Source organism: Thamnophis sirtalis, unplaced genomic scaffold, assembly GCF_051295495.1.
Source record: "Thamnophis sirtalis isolate CommonGarterSnake01/CBP01778 unplaced genomic scaffold, rThaSir2_p1.2 scaffold_12, whole genome shotgun sequence".
NCBI lineage: Eukaryota > Metazoa > Chordata > Lepidosauria > Squamata > Natricidae > Thamnophis > Thamnophis sirtalis.
In genome coordinates, this window is record NW_028261392.1 from 61,159,048 (window position 1) to 61,178,314 (window position 19,267).

Consider the following 19,267-nt stretch of genomic DNA (forward strand, 5'->3'; position numbering starts at 1 on the left):
ATCACAGCGCAACGAAAAAAATTAAAAATTGAAATAAAAATTAAATTAAAGCAAGCCGATTCACATAAAGGTAAGGGTTAGGTTGAGGGTTAGGGTTAGGTTTAGAGCGTTAGGGTTAGGGTTAGCGTTAGGTTAAGGGTTAGCGTTAGGTTTAGCGTTACGTTAACGGTTAGGTTTAGGGTTAGATTTAGGGTTAGGTTAAGGGTTAGGTTTAGGGTTAGGTTTGGGGGGGTTAGGGTAAGGTTTTCGCTTTATTTTTACATTTTTCGATCACTGCGATGTTTTCGTCGCGCTGTGATGACGTCAAATGCGCGCTTTCGTCGACCGCGATTTTGTCGTCCGCGGTTTTGTGGTGGAACCCCTTAATGCATAGAGGAGAAATGTCACTCGTTTGTTTTAAGGTATAAAAATACTAAAATAATCATTTAGCTCTTGGACACTATAAACAATGAAAAACATATAGCTGCACATGTAAGGCTGGACAGCCTTTTTTCCTTGAAATGTGCATTCTTTGGAGGTAAATCTCTAGTTTCATGCCAACTATAAAAGCGTTCAGAGATTACTGTATTTTTCAGAGTATAAAACGCACCGGATTTCTCCTACTAAGTCTGTCACACGTCCTCCAACATAAGCACGCAGACAAAACTCTGCAATTGATGCTATTTCATCCCCACTTAGATTTGATGACATTTGGAAAGAGGGCTAATACTGGAAATTGAAGCATTTTTTAAAAAATTAATGAATGGGAGAAAAGACCTCACATTTAGCACAATTTAACCAGGTTATCATGTTTTTAGAAAGCAAAGCTGATTGGCAGCATTTATGGTAGCATTCCCTACACACTGACGTCAGCAGTCATGGAACGGTCAGGAGTGGATTAAAACAATTTCATAATCCTAGTGATTTTCTTTTTTATCAGGATTATGAAACCAATCATGAATATCAAAAGCCACAGCTTAAACCAGCCCCTTGGGGACATATGCTTTTATAGTCATGAGTGCAGGAGAGAAAGGAGGCAACCAGCAGGGCAGGAATGAAAAGCTATTCTCCATTTTATTGAGTGAGATTCTTCTTCTGAATTCATAACAAATTGAGGGTTGCTGGATTTAATTGAGGTAGCTGATGATATCCAGGTAAGACACTTCTTTAACTTATTACGTTGTTCAGCTTACAACAAAGCCAAAGGAAGGAACGAATGTTGCTTGCAGAATTGTTTTGCATTTAGGATTTAGGAAATTTCCTGAACCATTCCACAAAGAGTGGGGGGTTTTTTTATGTCAAGTTATCCGTTATGGCAAAGCTTAAGAACCCACTGACAGAAGCAAAATATTTATATACCAAGTCTAAAGAATAAGTAGTTTATCTAATTATTGGGGTTATGTTAATATACTTGTTAGGAATAATCTAGCTCAAAAGGCATGAATCGGAACCTGATTTGTTGGAGATAGGGAAGGTTTTCCCAATCCCCTGGTGAGGTACCAAAAAAGGGACGTATTTTTTGTCCTGACTGCCGTAATTAGTCTATGCCAAGACTCCTTCAGAGCCGCACTTTTCTTTTCTTTTAGAAGGTTCTTATATTGTGCTTTCAGCTGCTTTAAGTAGTAAGTGTGATCCTCAAAGGGGGCACTTTTACTTTTCTTGTATTCCGCATTATATATCCTTTTTAGTTGCACGCAATCTCTATCGAACCATTTTTTGTTCTTTGAAACCAGCCTTTTGGAGTGAGCTAGTGATCTGTTACTGAGAACCGAATTCAAATTTAAAATTAAGGATTCAAACCAGAGGTGGGTTCGCACCAGTTCAGTAGAACCGGTTCGTCAAATCTACCGAACCGGTTAGAAGAGGTTCCACCAGTGGACCCGGAAAACAGGCCACACCTACAGAAGAGGTTCCAAAATTTTTTGAAACCCACCACTGACACACACACACACACACACACACACACACACACACTCACACAGAGAGAGAAAGAGAAAGAAAGGAATATTGAAAGAAAGAAAGAAAAAAAGAAATAGAGAGAGATGAAAGAAAAAAAGGAAAAAGGGACAGAGAGACAAAAGAAAGGAAAGGGAGAGAGAGGGAGAGAGAGAGAAAACACATGGCCGGCAAGCCACTCCCACCAGGTCACATGACCGGCAAGCCACTCCCACAAAGGAGGCCACACCCACAGAGTAGGTTCGAAATTTTTTTGAAACCCACCACTGATTCAAACCCCTCTAAGTAAGATCCTCCACACTTATTTCTTAAGTAGAGATGTACGTAACTATGGTTTCAGGGGCTAACATCCATTTGGTAACTTCCTTAGCGTTTCTCTCGTTCCATTTAATTTTTACCTGGGTGTTTTGAGTCTCTAACCTGGGTAGGTAGTCCGTGCCTGCCCTTAAGAGTTTTCTGGTGCAATGTGAGAGTAAGGAGTATTGTAGTAGGATCGCTTTCCAGTCGCGAGTCTACCCCCATCTTCTGTAAGAACTTCAGGAGGTCATATGACATTATCCGGTAATCAACTGTGGATTTTCTTCCCGCTCCCTGATAAGTATATTCTGATGGAAAGTCTCCCCATGGCAGAGGTGGGTTCCTACCAGTTCGCACCTATTCGGTAGAACCGGTTCGTCAAATCTACCGAACCGGTTAGAAGAGGTTCCACCAGTGGACTCGGAATTTTTAGCACAATTTAGTGATGACCATTAGTTGACCAGATATTTGTGTATAGGCTTCAATATATTGCTTATGCTGTGATCTACATGGATGGTCCTGATTCTTTATGTTGATAAATCCCTTCCGATAATTTCCTAGAACTTGGTTAATTTTTTTTTGTTCCTTCTCAAAACATTCTTCAAAATTTTAATAAGTTTTTTAAAACAAATCTTGTGAATCCAAGTTATTTAGTGTCTGGCTTTTGTTGTCATGTATTTTAAAAGCAAGGGAAAGTCTATAATCTGGCTTCCAGCAGTTGCTAGTTTGTTCAGTTCCGGCTGTCGCACGATGAGCAGGCGAACTAGCTTCACACCTCTGTTAATCCAGTATGGAAAAGTTTTTCAGGTCACTCTTTTAGTTTGTTATTTGTATATCCCTTATTATGAAAACAACAGCCGGTTTTATTTGCATATCCTGTGTAGCATTTTTTCCTTATCATTCTTGTAGGCTATTATTTTTAAATCCACATTTAAATCAGTCTCAGTCTTGACTGATAAAACTTGCTTTTCTTCCATATCATTTTTAAAACTCAGTCTACCTACAATGGCAGAGATTCTTAAAACTAACAGGTAAAAAGTCCATTGTTTACAAATATCCTCCAATATAAAAATGTTTTGCTCCATTCTGTATTAGTAAGTCAAATATAAGTGTACTTCTCTTTTAGATGTAATATTTAGTTCCTTCTGGTTCCTGCTAGTAGCCAACCTTCGAAGTCCCATTCTATCACTTTTTAAAGAAGCTAAAACAACCAAAATCTTTTTCAAAATCAAAGTTCTTATCACCATTTGCTTATAAATATGATTTTTTTTAGTCCTTAAATTTGTCTTTAAAACTTCTTTCACTTAGGATCAAACGAAACTCACCTATTTTAAGAAAGTTAACTTTCTGAAGTTTCCTAATGTCTAAAAAGCAATTAGCAAGCAATTTCTAAAAGTGATTATCAAAGGAAATATGCAAACTCTTGTGTGTCCATAAAGGTTCCAACCATGATTTGGGCACAAAGGGTGTTCCTTCATTTCCCAGAGCTCTAAACGCACTGAAGATTAAGATTAAGATTTAGTTTATTTGTATGCCGCCCTTCTCCGGGAGGGACTCAGGGCGGCGAACAACTCAAAGGGGGGAAAAGGGAACATAAAACACAATACCCGTGTTTAAAATAAACAAGAATCATACAGCCATACAAGTCGAGAGGGGAGGGGAACTCATCAACCCCAGGCCTGCTGGCACAGCCAGGTTTTGACAGCTTTCTGGAAGGCCTGGAGAGAGGTGAGGGTCCGAATCTCTGCAGGGAGTTCGTTCCAAAGGGCCGGAGCTGCCACAGAGAAGGCCCTCCCCCAGGTAGTAGCCAGGTGGCATTGGCTGGTGGACGGAACCCGGAGGAGGCCGACTCTGTGTGATCTAACGGGTCTTTGGGAGGTAATTGGCAGCAGGCGGTCTCTCAAGTACTCAGGTCCAATACCATGAAGGGCTTTATAAGTTACGACTAGCACTTTGAAGCATATCCGGAGACCGATCAGTAGCCAGTGCAGCTCACGGAGGATAGGTGTAACGTGGGTGTACCAAGGTGCACCCACAATCGCTCGCGCGGCTGCATTCTGGACGAGTCGAAGTCTCCGAATACTCTTCAAGGGCTGCCCCATGTAGGGCGCCACTGTCTTGCAGTGCTCTCAAAAGAAACAGCTGCCTGGAGCACTTGTGGGCAATCCCAAGTCCTCTTTTTGTCCAGAAAGGCATTTCAAAGAGCCAATATATTTGGCAGTTCTTAATTCTGTCACCAACTTTAGTTCACAATGTCTTCTCTTTAAGTCTATCCAGCTTTATCTTACGCTACAACTGAGAAAACTATAGTCTTGCCAGTACAAGTAATCCTAATGGGATCATAATGGGAGCTTGCCCATTATGCTCACAAGTGTGATGTTCCCACATGATCGCCTGGTTTAATGATTCCTACATTTCTCCCCAATGTGGTCATTGATTTGATTGATTTGATTTGATTTGATTATATTTATATGCTGCCCTTTTCCCCCGAAGGGGACTCAGGGCGGCTCACAATTCAAATCAGGGAAGGGGGGTACAGACAGAAAATGAAAGACGAAACATAACAATACATAATTTAAAAACACACAACAGTCATACCATTCGAGACAGGGGCAACAGCTCTTTAGCCCCAGGCCTGTCGGAACAGCCAGGTTTTAAGGGCTTTGTGGAAGGCCTGGAGGGTGGTGAGGGTTCGAATCTCCATGGGGAGTTCGTTCCAGAGGGTCGGAGCAGCCACAGAGAAGGCTCTCCTCCGGGTAGTCGCCAGTCGGCACTGGCCGGCGGATGGAATTCGGAGGAGGCCTAATCTGTGGGATCTAATCGGTCTAGTGGAGGTAATTGGCAGCAGGCGGTCTCTCAAGTACATTAAACAGGGCATACGGTGCCTGAGAGTGGAGAAGGCCCTGGGATGTCTAGTGCAATCCTTGCCTTCCAAGGACTCTCTCACCCTGTGGGACCAGAGTGCTCCAGTTTCCTCCCCTCAGGATTCCCACAAGGACCTTCTCTTGCGGGTACCGAGGTACCACCCCTTCTTCTCCATCCCTGTCACCAATCTCTCACTTGAAAGCGCCAGAGCCCATGTTGGAAAAGGAGAGTAAGCTGCTCCGTCACTCTATAAAAGAGGTTAGAACTGGCAGGAACCCACCCCTATAATAGATGTAAGTCACCTAATACACTTTTTAATTACTATGCAAACATGGTGAAACTCACTTAACAACGCTCTTAGCTTAGCAACCAAAAAGTTGGCTCAGAAACTCTGGCATTGAAGTGTGCAAGTCTTAAAGCTGTCAAGTTACAAGACCCTTGCACCCCTAACTCTTTAGAAAAAAAACCCCAGGGGTGTTCAAACTTGACAGCTTTAAGACTTTAAGGTTTAGATAGAACTCTTAGAGGTGGGCGGGGCGATTGGTGAGCCAGCCAATCAGTGAGCGGCAGGCGGGGCAAGTGTGGTGCGGACAGACGGGAGGAGGGAGCTGGAACCGGTTCTAAACGGCATGGTAAATTTGTGGAACATCTTCTATAGAAGAGGTTAGAACTGGCAGGAACCCACCCCTGTAATATTTGTCAGTCACCTAATACACTTTTTAATTACTATGCATCGTATATCAAGAGGCATGGTATAGTAGAAGTTGAAGAACTTGAGATAAAAATTGCCCAGACAAATTCATATATGCCGATGCCTCTTAAAGAACCTCTTCTGGAAGGTAAAAGAATAGAGGCAAAAGACAGTCGGTTGATCAACATAAATCTCTAAGGCTCTTCTATATCTTGAGCCGAACTTCTGGAGTGTTGGCTATTCCTGCCACCTTAGTGTCATCTGCAAATTTGATGAGGTCCTTTTCTATCCCTTCATCTAACTCATTGAGGAAGATATTAAAGAATACTGGCCTAAGACAGAGACTTCAGGGATTCCAAGGCATACTTCCCTCCATGTAATTTTTTTTGTCTAGACCTGTCATAACCATGTTCAGAAATAATTCTCCATAGGCCATGCCAACACAGTGTAAATAGGAGAAGTAGTTGAATTGGCAACGTATTTATGTTGTTGAGGCTCAAAGATTCACAGGGATGGTAACTGTAGTCAGAAAATGAACAAATGTCTATTATTTCTGAACATGGCTATGGCAGGTCTAGACAAAAAAATAATAATAATAACTTGAAAGCTCCAGAATCCATATTGGAAAAGGAGAGTACACTGCTCCGTCACTTGGCTGCATTGCTTCGTTCTGCAAGTGGGTGCCATTTTGGAGCCCTCTCAAGATTACTACTATTGAGCCAGGAACCACCTATACTGTACCTGTGCATTTGGTTTATCTTGCCTAAATGTAGAACCTTACTTTTTCCACCACTGATTTTCATTTTATTAGATAGCGCTCGGTGTTCAAGTCTGTCAAGATTCTTCTATATCTTGAGCCTATCTTCTGGAGTGTTGGCTATTCCTGCCACCTTAGTGTCATCTGCAAATTTGATGAGGTCCTCTTCTTTCCCTTCATCTAACTCATTGAGGAAGATATTAAAGAGTACTGGGCCTAAGTCTTCAGGCACCCCAGGGCATACTTCCCTCCATGTAATTTTTTTTTTTTATTATCTAGACCTGCCATAACCATGTTCAGAAATAATAGACATTTGTTCATTTTCTGGCTAGTTACCACCCCTGTGAATCTTTGAGCCTCAACAACTTAAATGCGTTACCAATTCAACTACTTCTCCTATTTACACTGTGTTGGCATGGCCTATGGAGAATTATTTCTGAATATTGATATTGAAAAGGCAGGATATTTCTCTGGATGTGAAAAGAAAGAAACATGTTTTAAAAGACAAAATAGCTGCCTGCAGCTTCCTGCCCATCCCCACTTTGGCAATAGTAGTGTGGGAAGTTATCATCCAGCCCTCTCCCAGAAAAAAGAAATATCCTAGGAGATATTGAAAAGGCAGAATATTTCTCTGGATATGAAAAGAAAGAAGCATGTTTTAAAAGACAGAATAGCTGCCTGTAGCTTCCTGCCCATTCCTACTTTGTCAATGGGCCATTAAGAAGGCCAAGCTAGTCCAGTTTACATAATAAAGGCTTCTCCACTTCAGCTCCAAGGGGATGGGATTAAAGCATGATAATATTGGCCCTTTACTCAACTGACCACATGGCATCTGAGAACTCAACCAAACCTGGATTCAGAACACAGCCTAGAGAGTTGCCCCTGGGAGTCTGACAACCAATCAGAATACGTTTCTTACACAGGAACAGGAAACAGAGAGGCGGGACTGAACAGGTTATAAAAAGCCTAGCAAGCCCCTCCCTCAGCCCTTCTCTTCTTCTCCACCAACATTGAAGCCTGTGATCACCTTTTCTGTTCAGGGCTCAATCCATGTGGTCCTGTCCACCATTAAAACCATCTTTCCAAGCAGCCTCCATGTCTCCAGTGTCTTTTCCCCCACTTGGAGCCGAACCCAGAAGGACATTTCTTTCATCAATGGGGGGAAAAAAAGATCTGGCCTTGAAAGTGTAGAGTTACAGGCTGTAAATTTGTTAAGTCCATCCTTGGGCCCGTCAAAGGGAATGTAATTGAATGAGATTCCCTGGGCCACCTTTGGTCCCTTGGCTCCCATCCCGCCGGCCTTCCTCCCGCTGGACGGCTCCGCTGAGCCCGTCCCCATGGCAACTCGAGAGCCCAGCTCCAACAGGCGAGGCTTCTTTGGGAGCGCAGCCCGTCCCTGCGGTTAGGATTGTTGGTTGGATTCCCTGGTATGCAGCTTCTGGCTCCCGAGGCGAAGCCTTCCCTCGTCCACAGCTGGCTGGCTGGCTGGAAGAAGCGGAGGGGGGGAGGAGAAAGTGGGAGGAGAGGTCGCAGCGCTGCTGGGAGCAGAGTTACTCCAACTCCAGCCAAGGAGGCGGTGTGTCCCGTCCCCCGTCCCCCCCCCCCTTCGCCTGTCTTCGCATCTCGCTTGCTCGGAGGCGCCTCCGGAAGCTCCGTTTCTGCTCCTCCAGACGGGCCGAGGCCTAAGGGGGGGGGGGCTTCTCCCGGTTCACTTCAGCTGAACTTTGGCAGAGCCGTAGATCTCAAGCCCCCCCATCTCCCCTTCCCCTTCCCCGAGGAGGATTGGAGGCTTAAGCTGCTCTGCGCTCTCGCTTGTCCTCGGCTCCATATGCGGCTCCGGAGCCTCTTGCCAGAGCTATCATAACAAGCACTTTCCTTAATGAACAGCCCGAGCGATCAAAGCGGGGGCCGTCAGAAAGCCAAGCAAACTATTGCCCATATTCATTTAAAAAGATGATTTCCCCACCTCGGAAAGCCGGAAGGACCAAAGCTAGAAGAAACACCCCCTCTTGTTTTTCTTTTGGTTTTGAAGAGTTCATTTAATGCCTCCTTTCTTCTGAGAAATGGGCTGCCGATCTCACAAACTTTTATGGCTTGGATGGACTTAGGAGCGATGTCTTCCCAAGAAGGTGAGTTTTAAGAAGAGGCGCGGATGCCCCCCCCCTTCCCTTTCCCCCCTTCCTTTCCCAAGAAGGAACTTTCCCAAAGCTGGGTGAGTATCTTATCTCTGTTGGGTCTCCTTAGGAGATGGCAACGTTGTTGCTCTTCCGCGGAAACTTTTAATCTTGCTGCTCTTTTTCTTGCTAAGTGCATGGAAAAAAAGTTACAATCTGGACAGGAGAATGGAGGAGATAATTGGAAGGAGATACAATCGGAAGGAGAATGGCCCCCTAAATTTTATGAATTGAAGGGTTTGAGTTCAGTGAGGTCCCTAATCAATAATTGGAAGGAGATACAATTGGAAGGAGAATGCCCCCTAAATTTTATGAATTGAAGGATTTGAATTCAGTGAGGTCCCTAATCAATAATTGGAAGGAGATACAATTGGAAGGAGAATGCCCCCTAAATTTTATGAATTGAAGGATTTGAATTCAGTGAGGTCCCTAATCAATAATTGGAAGGAGATACAATCGGAAGGAGAATGGCCCCCTAAATTTTATGAATTGAAGGGTTTGAGTTCAGTGTGGTCCCTAATCAATAATTGGAAGGAGATACAATCGGAAGGAGAATGCCCCCCTAAATTTTATGAATTGAAGGGTTTGAGTTCAGTGAGGTCCCCTAATCAGTAATTGGAAGGAGATACAATCGGAAGGAGAATGGCCCCCTAAATTTTATGAATTGAAGGGTTTGAGTTCAGTGAGGTTCCTAATCAATAATTGGAAGGAGATACAATCGGAAGGAGAATGGCCCCCTAAATTTTATGAATTGAAGGGTTTGAGTTCAGTGAGGTCCCTAATCAATAATTGGAAGGAGATACAATCGGAAGGAGAATGGCCCCCTAAATTTTATGAATTGAAGGATTTGAATTCAGTGAGGTCCCTAATCAATAATTGGAAGGAGATACAATCGGAAGGAGGATGGCCCCCTAAATTTTATGAATTGAAGGGTTTGAATTCAGTGAGGTCCCTAATCAATAATTGGAAGGAGATACAATCGGAAGGAGAATGGCCCCCTAAATTTTATGAATTGAAGGATTTGAATTCAGTGAGGTCCCTAATCAATAATTGGAAGGAGATACAATCGGAAGGAGAATGGCCCCCTAAATTTTATGAATTGAAGGGTTTGAGTTCAGTGAAGTCCCTAATCAATAATTGGAAGGAGATACAATTGGAAGGAGAATGCCCCCCTAAATTTGATGAATTGAAGGATTTGAATTCAGTGAGGTCCCTAATCAATAATTGGAAGGAGATACAATCGGAAGGAGAATGGCCCCATAAATTTTATGAATTGAAGGATTTGAATTCAGTGAGGTCCCTAATCAATAATTGGAAGGAGATACAATCGGAAGGAGAATGGCCCCATAAATTTTATGAATTGAAGGATTTGAATTCAGTGAGGTCCCTAATCAATAATTGGAAGGAGATACAATCGGAAGGAGAATGGCCCCCTAAATTTTATGAATTGAAGGGTTTGAGTTCAGTGAGGTTCCTAATCAATAATTGGAAGGAGATACAATTGGAAGGAGAATGCCCCATAAATTTTATGAATTGAAGGGTTTGAGTTCAGTGAGGTCCCCTAATCAATAATTGGAAGGAGATACAATCGGAAGGAGAATGGCCCCCTAAATTTTATGAATTGAAGGATTTGAATTCAGTGAGGTCCCTAATCAATAATTGGAAGGAGATACAATCGGAAGGAGAATGGCCCCATAAATTTTATGAATTGAAGGATTTGAGCTCAGTGAGGTCCCTAATCAATAATTGGAAGGAGATACAATCGGAAGGAGAATGGCCCCATAAATTTTATGAATTGAAGGATTTGAGCTCAGTGAGGGCCCTAATCAATAATTGGAAGGAGATACAATTGGAAGGAGAATGGCCCCCTAAATTTTATGAATTGAAGGGTTTGAGCTCAGTGAGGGCCCTAATCAAAAGGTGTTGAGGGTTAAATCAATAATTTTGCAGTCCTCTATAGAAAAGGGAGTCTTTCTAGTGTTGAGGGAGCCTGACATTTTTCTTAGTTTGGGTGTAGGCAAATTTCCTCTACAACTTCTTTGGAAGGCAGCCTGGCCCCAGAGACAGAGTTGCTGAAACTATTACTGGGCCATGTCCAATATTTCCAAGAGTTCGGCCCTTAATTTTACTCATGGTTCTCTTTTTTTTTTTGCATTGCTCCTCAGCTTCAATTCCTCACTTTCACAGCTTGCTCCTGAAATAATGCTTCAGGGCACACTTCCTTTAACTTTTTTTCCCCCCAGTAACTTTCCCCCCCCTTGTTAAGCTGGTGAATATGTTTCATTCCATTCTCAAATGTCTTCCAAGCCACTCTACCTCTGAAGGAATCTATTTTAATTACTTTATAGGAACTTGTTATAACCTTATAATATAGTGGCCCAGGACATTATGTCCAATGGCCAGAAGCAAGCTTTTGTGATGTAATAACTTCAGATGCATACTTGTTTCAATAAGTATAGATATATACAAAACCTGGCTGTTCCGACAGGCCTGGGGCTAAAGAGCTGTTGCCCCCGTCTCGAATGGTATGACTGTTGTGAGTTTTAAATTATATATTGTTATTCTTGCTGTTTTTATAAATTTTTTGTCTGTATCCTCCTCCCTCGGTTCGAGTTGTGAGCCACCCTGAGTCCCCTTCGGGGGGAAAAGGGCGGCATATAAATATAATAAACTGAACTGATATATACTTAGAACCATGGCTGCCTGCTGGGATGTGGTGTGTAGGAACTGAATAAGGGAAAAATTTAGGGCCTTGAAAAATAACGAGGCTCTCTTGGTCTTCCAAATGATTAGCAGAACCAGAGCAGACTAAGTAAAATCTTAGTATACAAAATAAACATACAAAATTGGAGTTTTTTAATTTGTATAAGCTGTGCAGGTTGTAGAGTTCAGATTTTCCTGGCAAAAAATATAGTGTAAAGTTAATGTAGTTATTTAAATATTTTAGCATGTAAATAGAAGCTTTGTTGTCAGCAGTAATGAGAAAGGACTTTAGTGCACCAGAGTTTTTTTTCTCCCCCTGTAAGGAAATTAGAATATAGCCTACATAATTAATGGAATGTGAATTTGCTGGAGGTCAGATTATATTGTACAGAATTTTGCAAACTTTGTGGAGCACTAGTACTTTTAGTATACAGCTCTGTATACTAAAGGTCTCCAGATAGAAAGTGTCAGCCCATTCTAAAAGATATTAACTTTGGAAAATATTCCCAAGCAAAGCAAGCAGATTTGCTGAAACAATTTTTGTTTTTCTCCCCCCCAGAAGGTTTGTTACCAGCCAGACACGGGACCATGGAGGAAAGTTTCTCTGCTGAAAAAAGAATAGGCAGCATAAAGCAGTGTGCTAAAAATACTTCTAGACCCAAACAGCCTGACAAGTGCTCCGAACATGTAAATAACATTTCTCTTAGCGGGCCAACTTGGATTCCAGTGGGACAGAAAGGGTCTGTAAGGAAGTCCACCTCTGTTTTGCAGTCCAAGGTTAGAGCCCTTAAAGAGAAAAGGAACTTTATAAACAAACAAACTGAAGCCACATTGCAGGAAGAGGCTTCTCTAAGGAAGCTTAACACATGGAAGGGAACGCCACCAAGAGGCCATGTTCTTCAGAACGCAGTGGTGGAGCCACAAGCTCAAATCCGCACTTACTTGACAGATGTGCTGCTGGACAGCACCGAGTATCCACATCGGATGCACGAGGAATTTCAGGGAACAAGCCTTCCAGGTCCATACATCAATGATTTCGAAACCCAATCTATGGCAACGGGAGAGCCCGCAGGCATGAACCCACCAAAGGAATTCAGGAGGCTCCCAGGAAGAAGCATGCCAGATACAAAGAGTTCTTCAGGAAGCTCCACGAAAATGGTACCCTTGAGTGCCATCTCTGGAACTGGCTCCTTAAAGGACCTTTCCTTCATCCCGACATCTTTTGAGGAAACAAACGGTGGAGAAGACCATCTAATTCGGCCCAAGGAGTTTGACAGCAATTCTGTGAAAAAGAACGACAGTTCGGAGGTGGCATCAGTTGGGAGGATTTGGAGAACGGAGAGCTGGGATAGTCTTGGCAGTAGCAGTAGCAACATCAGTACTTTATCTTTAGCAGACAGAGTGGAAAGAAACCGGACTAGGTTGCAGGAGATGCTGAGCGCATCTCCGTTGAGCAGAAGTTATTCGCAGGAATCTCATACTTTGGATACTCATCGGAAGGAGACCCAAGACCTCGGGCCTAATAATGGTAGGTTGATGGGATGAAAACGGAGCAATAAAAAATATTTGTAATTTGGATAGGTGATAAAATGTCTCAGAAACTATTACAGTAGAGAATCTGTAACATAACCAGATTTCTGCAGCTCCTTCTCCATTTATTTTGCAGAGATTATCTTTTAGGTTATCCCACTGTTGGGCTTATATATAAATTTTGGGGTTTTTTTAAAACCCCTTTCTCTGGATCTCCAACAGTGGTGGGTTTCAAAAATTGTTCGAACCTACTCTGTGGGTGTGGCCTACTTTGTGGGAGTGGCTTGCCACCCATGTGACCGGATGGGAGTGGCTTGCCACCCATGTGACCGGATATGAAGATGCCGACGACACTTGTCAGAACCACCTTAAATTACCTCACACACAGCACTGGCCTGCATAAGAATAGGATGTAAACTTGTTTTTTAAAAGGCTTCTTTGGTTTGCGTTAAAACAACTTAAAGACACGCAATGTTCTGATTGCACCACAAACGCAGTAGTCATCCTTACCTTTCACAGAGGCCCTGAGTTTTATAAATATGAGCATGATAGTGTAGAACAATCATATCCAAGGACCAGTGGTGGGTTTCAAAAGATTTTGGGGAACCTCTTCTGTAGGTGTGGCCTGCTTTCCGGGTCCACTGGTGGAGCCTCTTCTAACCGGTTCAGTAGATTTGACGAACCGATTCTACCGAATAGGTGCAAACTGGTAGGAACCCACCTCTGATGTAAGTATGCAAGAGAGTTTTCAGCATCCTTAAAATAGGATGATGAGATAAGGAAGTATAACTGTGAAGTTCGTTGATATAATTTGAGTGAAACTTTTAAATCTGATGTTGAAAACAAGTGACTAAAAGTATAAACTGCCTTTTAAATTTTGATTTGTTGGCTTGACAATTGACATATAATCTTCTATTTAGTGTGATATTTGCATGACACCTCAATTCATACCATTTAACACTGGGCCCTTTTCAAAAATTACTCAAAATAATTTCTTCTGTTCATGTCCAAGCATGAGAACAGCATCTCCTATTCATTCAAATAGCCCAATGTTTTCCAGGATCTTACGCAAGACTTAAAGAAGGCACAAATAGCCTGGGGAAAAAATTGAGCTGCTTTAAACATTATAGTGAACATTCTGAAATATCGGAAGCATTTCTGAATAATTTTTGAAATATTAACAGCTCCAGTAACAATTTCCAGGGGCATATTGATAGTCTACAGCAGTGGTAGTCAACCTGGTCCCTAGCGCCCACTAGTGGGCGTTCCAGCTTTCATGGTAGGCAGTACAGGTTTTGTCCGATACTGAAACACTTTCCTTTTTCAAATTTAATTGGGTTCCACGACAAAACCGCGGTAGACTAAAGCGCGCACGACGAAAGCGCGTACGTGACGTCATCACAGCGCGACAAAAACATCGCGCTGTGAGCGGTAAATTTAAAATTAAAGCGAAAACCTTACCCTAACCCCCCAAACCTAACCCTAAACCTAACCCTAAACCTAACCCTAAACCTAAACCTAACCCTTAACCTAACCCTAACCCTAACGCTTAACATAACCCTAAACCTAACCCTAATCCTTAACCTAACCCTAACCCTTTATGTGAATCGGCTTGCTTTAATTTAATTTTAATTTTAATTTAATTTATTTTTATTTTTTTTCGTCGCGCTGCTGATGACGTCAGGTACGCGCTTTAATCGGGCGCGCTTTAGTGGACCGCGGTTTTGACGGGTCACGTTTAATTGACTTCCCTACTTTATAAATCACCATCACTGTGGAACCGGTGGGCGGTTAGAAGATTTTACTACTAACAGAGATACAAAAGTGGGCGGTAGGTATAAAAAGGTTGACTACCCCTGGTCTACAGCTAAGGTGGCCTAGAGGTGAAGACACTCACCTCCCATTTGGAAGATTGAGAGTTCAATCCTAGGCAGCGACAGATGTTTCTTTATTGGGGCACAAAGAAAATATTTGCTATAAACTCTGTATAGGTGTCAGGGGGGGGGGGCATCCTGCCAGTAAATGCTCACTCCATTCCATTGCCCTGACTCCATCTCGAAGCAAGGGATTATAGGAGTGTAAAAAGAAAAAAAGGTAATATAAAAATATTCTCATTTCATACACAGACCATTTTCTGTACTTCATTCTATAATTCATTTTATTAAAAGACATCATCACTGTGATGATGTGCATTTGATGCAGTGAATTGTACAAGATAAAGAAGCAGAATGTAGATACAATAATTTATGGGCCATAATAGGTATCATAGTGGAAAAAGAATATTAAATTCTCACACAATATTATACTAAGGGAAGAAGGCCTGACACAAAATGTTTTACTGGTAGTATGTTACTTCAGCATGGGTTGCTGAAATTGATATTTTGTTCTTTACGTATTTTTACATAGGTAATGATTGGTTTGGATATTTTTTTCTAAATTTGATAGCAATATGGTAAAGTTCATCAATCTTTGGAAAATTATTTATAATAGATAGAGACACAGTTGAATTTCAAACCTTCTATTTTTCTCTTATATATTACTAAATCTGACATTCCCACAAAGCAAAGGTGGGTTCCTACCAGTTCGCACCAGTTCGGTAGAACCGGTTCGTCAAATCTACCAAACTGGTTGGAAGAGGTTCCACCAGTGGACCTGGAAAGCAGGCCACACCTACAGAAGAGGTTCTAAAGTTTTTTGAAACCCACCACTGACACACACACACACACACACACACACACACACACATACACACACACACTGTGTGAGAAGAAAAATAGAAAGAGAAATAAATAAATAAATAAATAAATAAAAAAAGAAAAAAAGAAAGAAAAAGTGAGAGAGAGATGAAAGAAAAAAAGGAAAAATGGACAGAGAGACAAAAGGAAAGAGAGAGAGAGAGAGAGAGAGAACACATGGCCGGCAAGCCACTCCCACCAGGTCACACGGCCGGCAAGCCACTCCCACAAAGGAGGCCACACCCACAGAGTAGGTTCGAAAATTTTTTGAAACCCACTACTGCCACAAAGTATACTAAATTAGCTCTGTATATGCTAAGTGCTGTAAGAGTACTCTTACTATTGAAAAGTATGCTAAATTCCTACTACAGAAGAATGACCAATTAAGCTGTGAGAGAATGCTTCAATATTTAAAGTAACTTTGTATTTCAGAAGTAAATCTGATATAGATTTAACTAAAGTTGGACATATTTTGGGGATATAATGTAATATACCAGTTTGTACCATATGAAATTTAAGTTTGTCTTTACCCTAAAATCTTTTTTTCAGGAAAAAAAATACTGTTGCATTTTGTATTTATATTGTATTGACTATACTACTGGTATACCTATAGTACCTCATTTTAACAACTTTAATTAATGAAATATTGACATAGGTAACCTAATTCTAGTAAACTTAGACATTCCCTGTTTATCTACTTTGTACTTTATTTTTCTTCCCTCTCTCCTTTCTCCTTATCTTAGAAATTTTTAATGTAAATAAGTAAATAATTATGGCTGGTGGCAGATAACCTCCTTTGTAGGGAAATTATTGAGTGTGGATGACCAAAAATATCGCTAGGTCCACATTCACATGAAAAAAAAAATGGATAAAATCAGCATTGAAGATTTATCTTTTTAATGTTTCTTGGGACTAAAATGAACAAAATTAATTAAGTACTTCTTTAATCACATGATTACAGAGATTGCGCCAAATGATGGAGCCTGGGATTCTAATGTCTCCTCACAAGATTCTGAAGGCTATCGGTAAGATTACACAGCTATTAAACTAAGATTGTTTGTTTGATTATATGCCATCAAGTCATTTTTGACTCCTAGTGACCCTGTAGATTTTCTCTATGTAGAGCCGTATCTAACGTGGTCTTTCAGGTCTTCCAGTAAGCAGGAGTGTAAAAAACGGCAGCCCGCGGGCCGGATGTGTCACATCCAGGCCACACCCACCCCCGCTCCACGAAGGGGAAAAAAGTCGCGAAACGTTACGGCACGTAATGGCAGCGTAACCTCATGAGTTTGACGCCTGTGCAATAGTGCATCTATTGTCTTCGTAATTAAGTCTATCCATCCTACTGCTTACTCTTTTGGTTTTGTTTCTTCCACCTTCCCCAACATTAGAAACTTTTCCAATCTTTGCATAACGTATTCAGAATAGGATAATTTGATCCTGGTCATTTATGTCTTGAGTGAGAAATCTGGATAGATTTGTTCAATTATTCATTGATTTGTTGTTGTTTTTTCTAAATGACAATGGCCATTACTACAATATATGGTTGGTTTGGTTTGGTTTCATTTTATTTATATGCCGTCCTATTCCCAGCGGGACTCAGGGCGGCGCACAAACCCAAGGGGGAAAGGGAAACACAACAAAACGACAAATACAGGCATTTAAAAACGACCAACAACCACACAGATCGAGAGGGGAAGGGAACTCATCAACCCCAGGCCTGTCGACACAGCCAGGTTTTAACGGCTTTTCGGAGGCCTGGAGAGGGTGAGGGTTCGAATCTCTGCGGGGAGTTCGTTCCAAAGGGCCGGAGCTGCCACAGAGAAAAGCTGCCATATATCTTAAAACTCATGAGTGAAGGCAAATATATGTATCCCAGGATAATGTTGCAGGATCCAATCCAAATCCTCGTAACTTCTCTCTCACCAGGGTGTGTGGTCACCAGGAGTCTGAAAGCTCGGAAGACTAAAACGCTCGTCCAGGTGATTGACCCAGATTGGATCCTGCAATATCTTAACACTTTTTCAGTTTGGCATTTGCTCTAAATATACGTTTATCAAAATACATGTAGGAAAAAAAGCTAATTTCTTTCAGGTCACATTAGGGATTCTGAAAAAAGAGAGAATGATTATAATAATAATAATAATAACCAGTTGTGGCCCTACTTGGACCCGGAGGCACTCTAAATGATCACTCATGCCCTCGTCACCTCAAGGCTCGACTACTGTAATGTGCTCTACATGGGGCTGCCCCTGAAGAGTGTTCGGAGACTACAAGTGGTCCAGAATGTAGCCGCGTGAGCGATACTGGGTGTACCTAGGTACACCCATGTTACACCTAACCTCCGCGAGCTGCACTGGCTTCCCATCAGTCTCCAGACACACTTCAAGGTGCTGGTTATTACCTATAAAGTCCTACATGGCCTAGGACCTGGATATCTCCGTGACCGCCTCCTGCAACATACCTCCCAGCGCCCAATAAGATCGCACAGGGCGGGCCTTCTCCGGGTACCGTCAGCCACACAATGCCATCTGGCGGCTCCCTGGGGGAGAGCCTTCTCTGTTGCTGCCCCGGCCCTTTGGAACCATCTACCCCCTGAGATCCGGACCCTCCCCACTCTCCTGGCCTTCCGTAAGTCTGTTAAGATCTTCCTAATCACTCTCTCTACGGGACGGTTTAGGTCTCAATGGACCATCCAGCGGCAAAAGTGTCAACGGCGGTTTCGGAGTATCGAGACCGCACGTTGTGACATCGCGACATGGATCCTCCTTCTCCAAGAGAGAATGATTATTGTTGGTCCAAAAGGCACAATTTAGTTGTTTTCTAATGTTCCACTCCTTCTTCTTGCTTTTGATGGTTTACCTAATCCTAGGGGAAAAAAATATCAGAACTGTGTATTTTAATTCAGATCTGAAAGGCTTTGTTCCTGTGATTCTGGAGGGCTGGAAGTCACTTAAGATGTCCTTCCTCATTGCTCCTTTTACAGAGACACGTGTGCCAGATTTATCCTCCCTCTGATCAGCAGATATCCTGGGCATTCAGACTTGTCCTATGCCCAGATGTTGCTGATAGAACTTTTATTACAGAGCATATGGCTAGTTTTGTACAGCACCATATAACATCTGCTGGAAACTCCTGTGCCAAGTTCTTTCAACAGAGATGCGTTTTGTATGGTCTTAGATTTTATCATGTTTTATGTAATTTTACATGGAGTTTAGATACCATCATATTTTTCTAATTTTAGACGTTGCCACATTTTATATGGTAACTTCCTTAAAGCCTAAACATAAATTGCTCCTTTTAGACTTCGCTCACGGATTCTAGTGGGTTGTTTTATAGATGGATTTTAATTTTGTCTTAAAATTTATACATTGTCTCCTAAGATAAATTTATAAGTACTCACAAAATGCTCAGGGGTACATTGCACCTCTTTCAGACTGTAATAAGTTGACGGAACTGAAATAATTGAGAATTGAGAGACAATGTTTGCAAATGAGCCATTTGTGATCCAGATGGGCCTTCTTTATCTTTTGGTAGCTTTCAATAACTATTGATCATGGTAGCCTTCTGGACCAGCTCA

At 42.0% G+C, this 19,267-nt stretch overlaps 1 protein-coding gene across 2 annotated transcripts in view; it reads left to right on the top strand.

Annotated features, from left to right (window-relative positions):
- The first annotated feature begins 1,010 nt into the window (after nt 1-1,010).
- KIAA1614 (KIAA1614 ortholog) overlaps nt 1,011-19,267 on the top strand; it is a 51,462-nt gene continuing 33,205 nt past the window's right edge. Inside the window, exons 1-3 of one of the 2 annotated variants that reach the window (XM_087726908.1) lie at nt 1,011-1,133; nt 11,982-12,950; nt 16,649-16,712. In XM_087726908.1, coding sequence (XP_087583034.1) covers nt 12,011-12,950; nt 16,649-16,712 — 1,004 coding nt within the window. In that variant the 5' untranslated portion in view covers nt 1,011-1,133; nt 11,982-12,010. Of the gene's footprint in view, nt 1,134-8,289; nt 8,675-11,981; nt 12,951-16,648; nt 16,713-19,267 lie in introns of those variants that run through there. The other variant, XM_087726906.1, reaches the window with a different exon arrangement.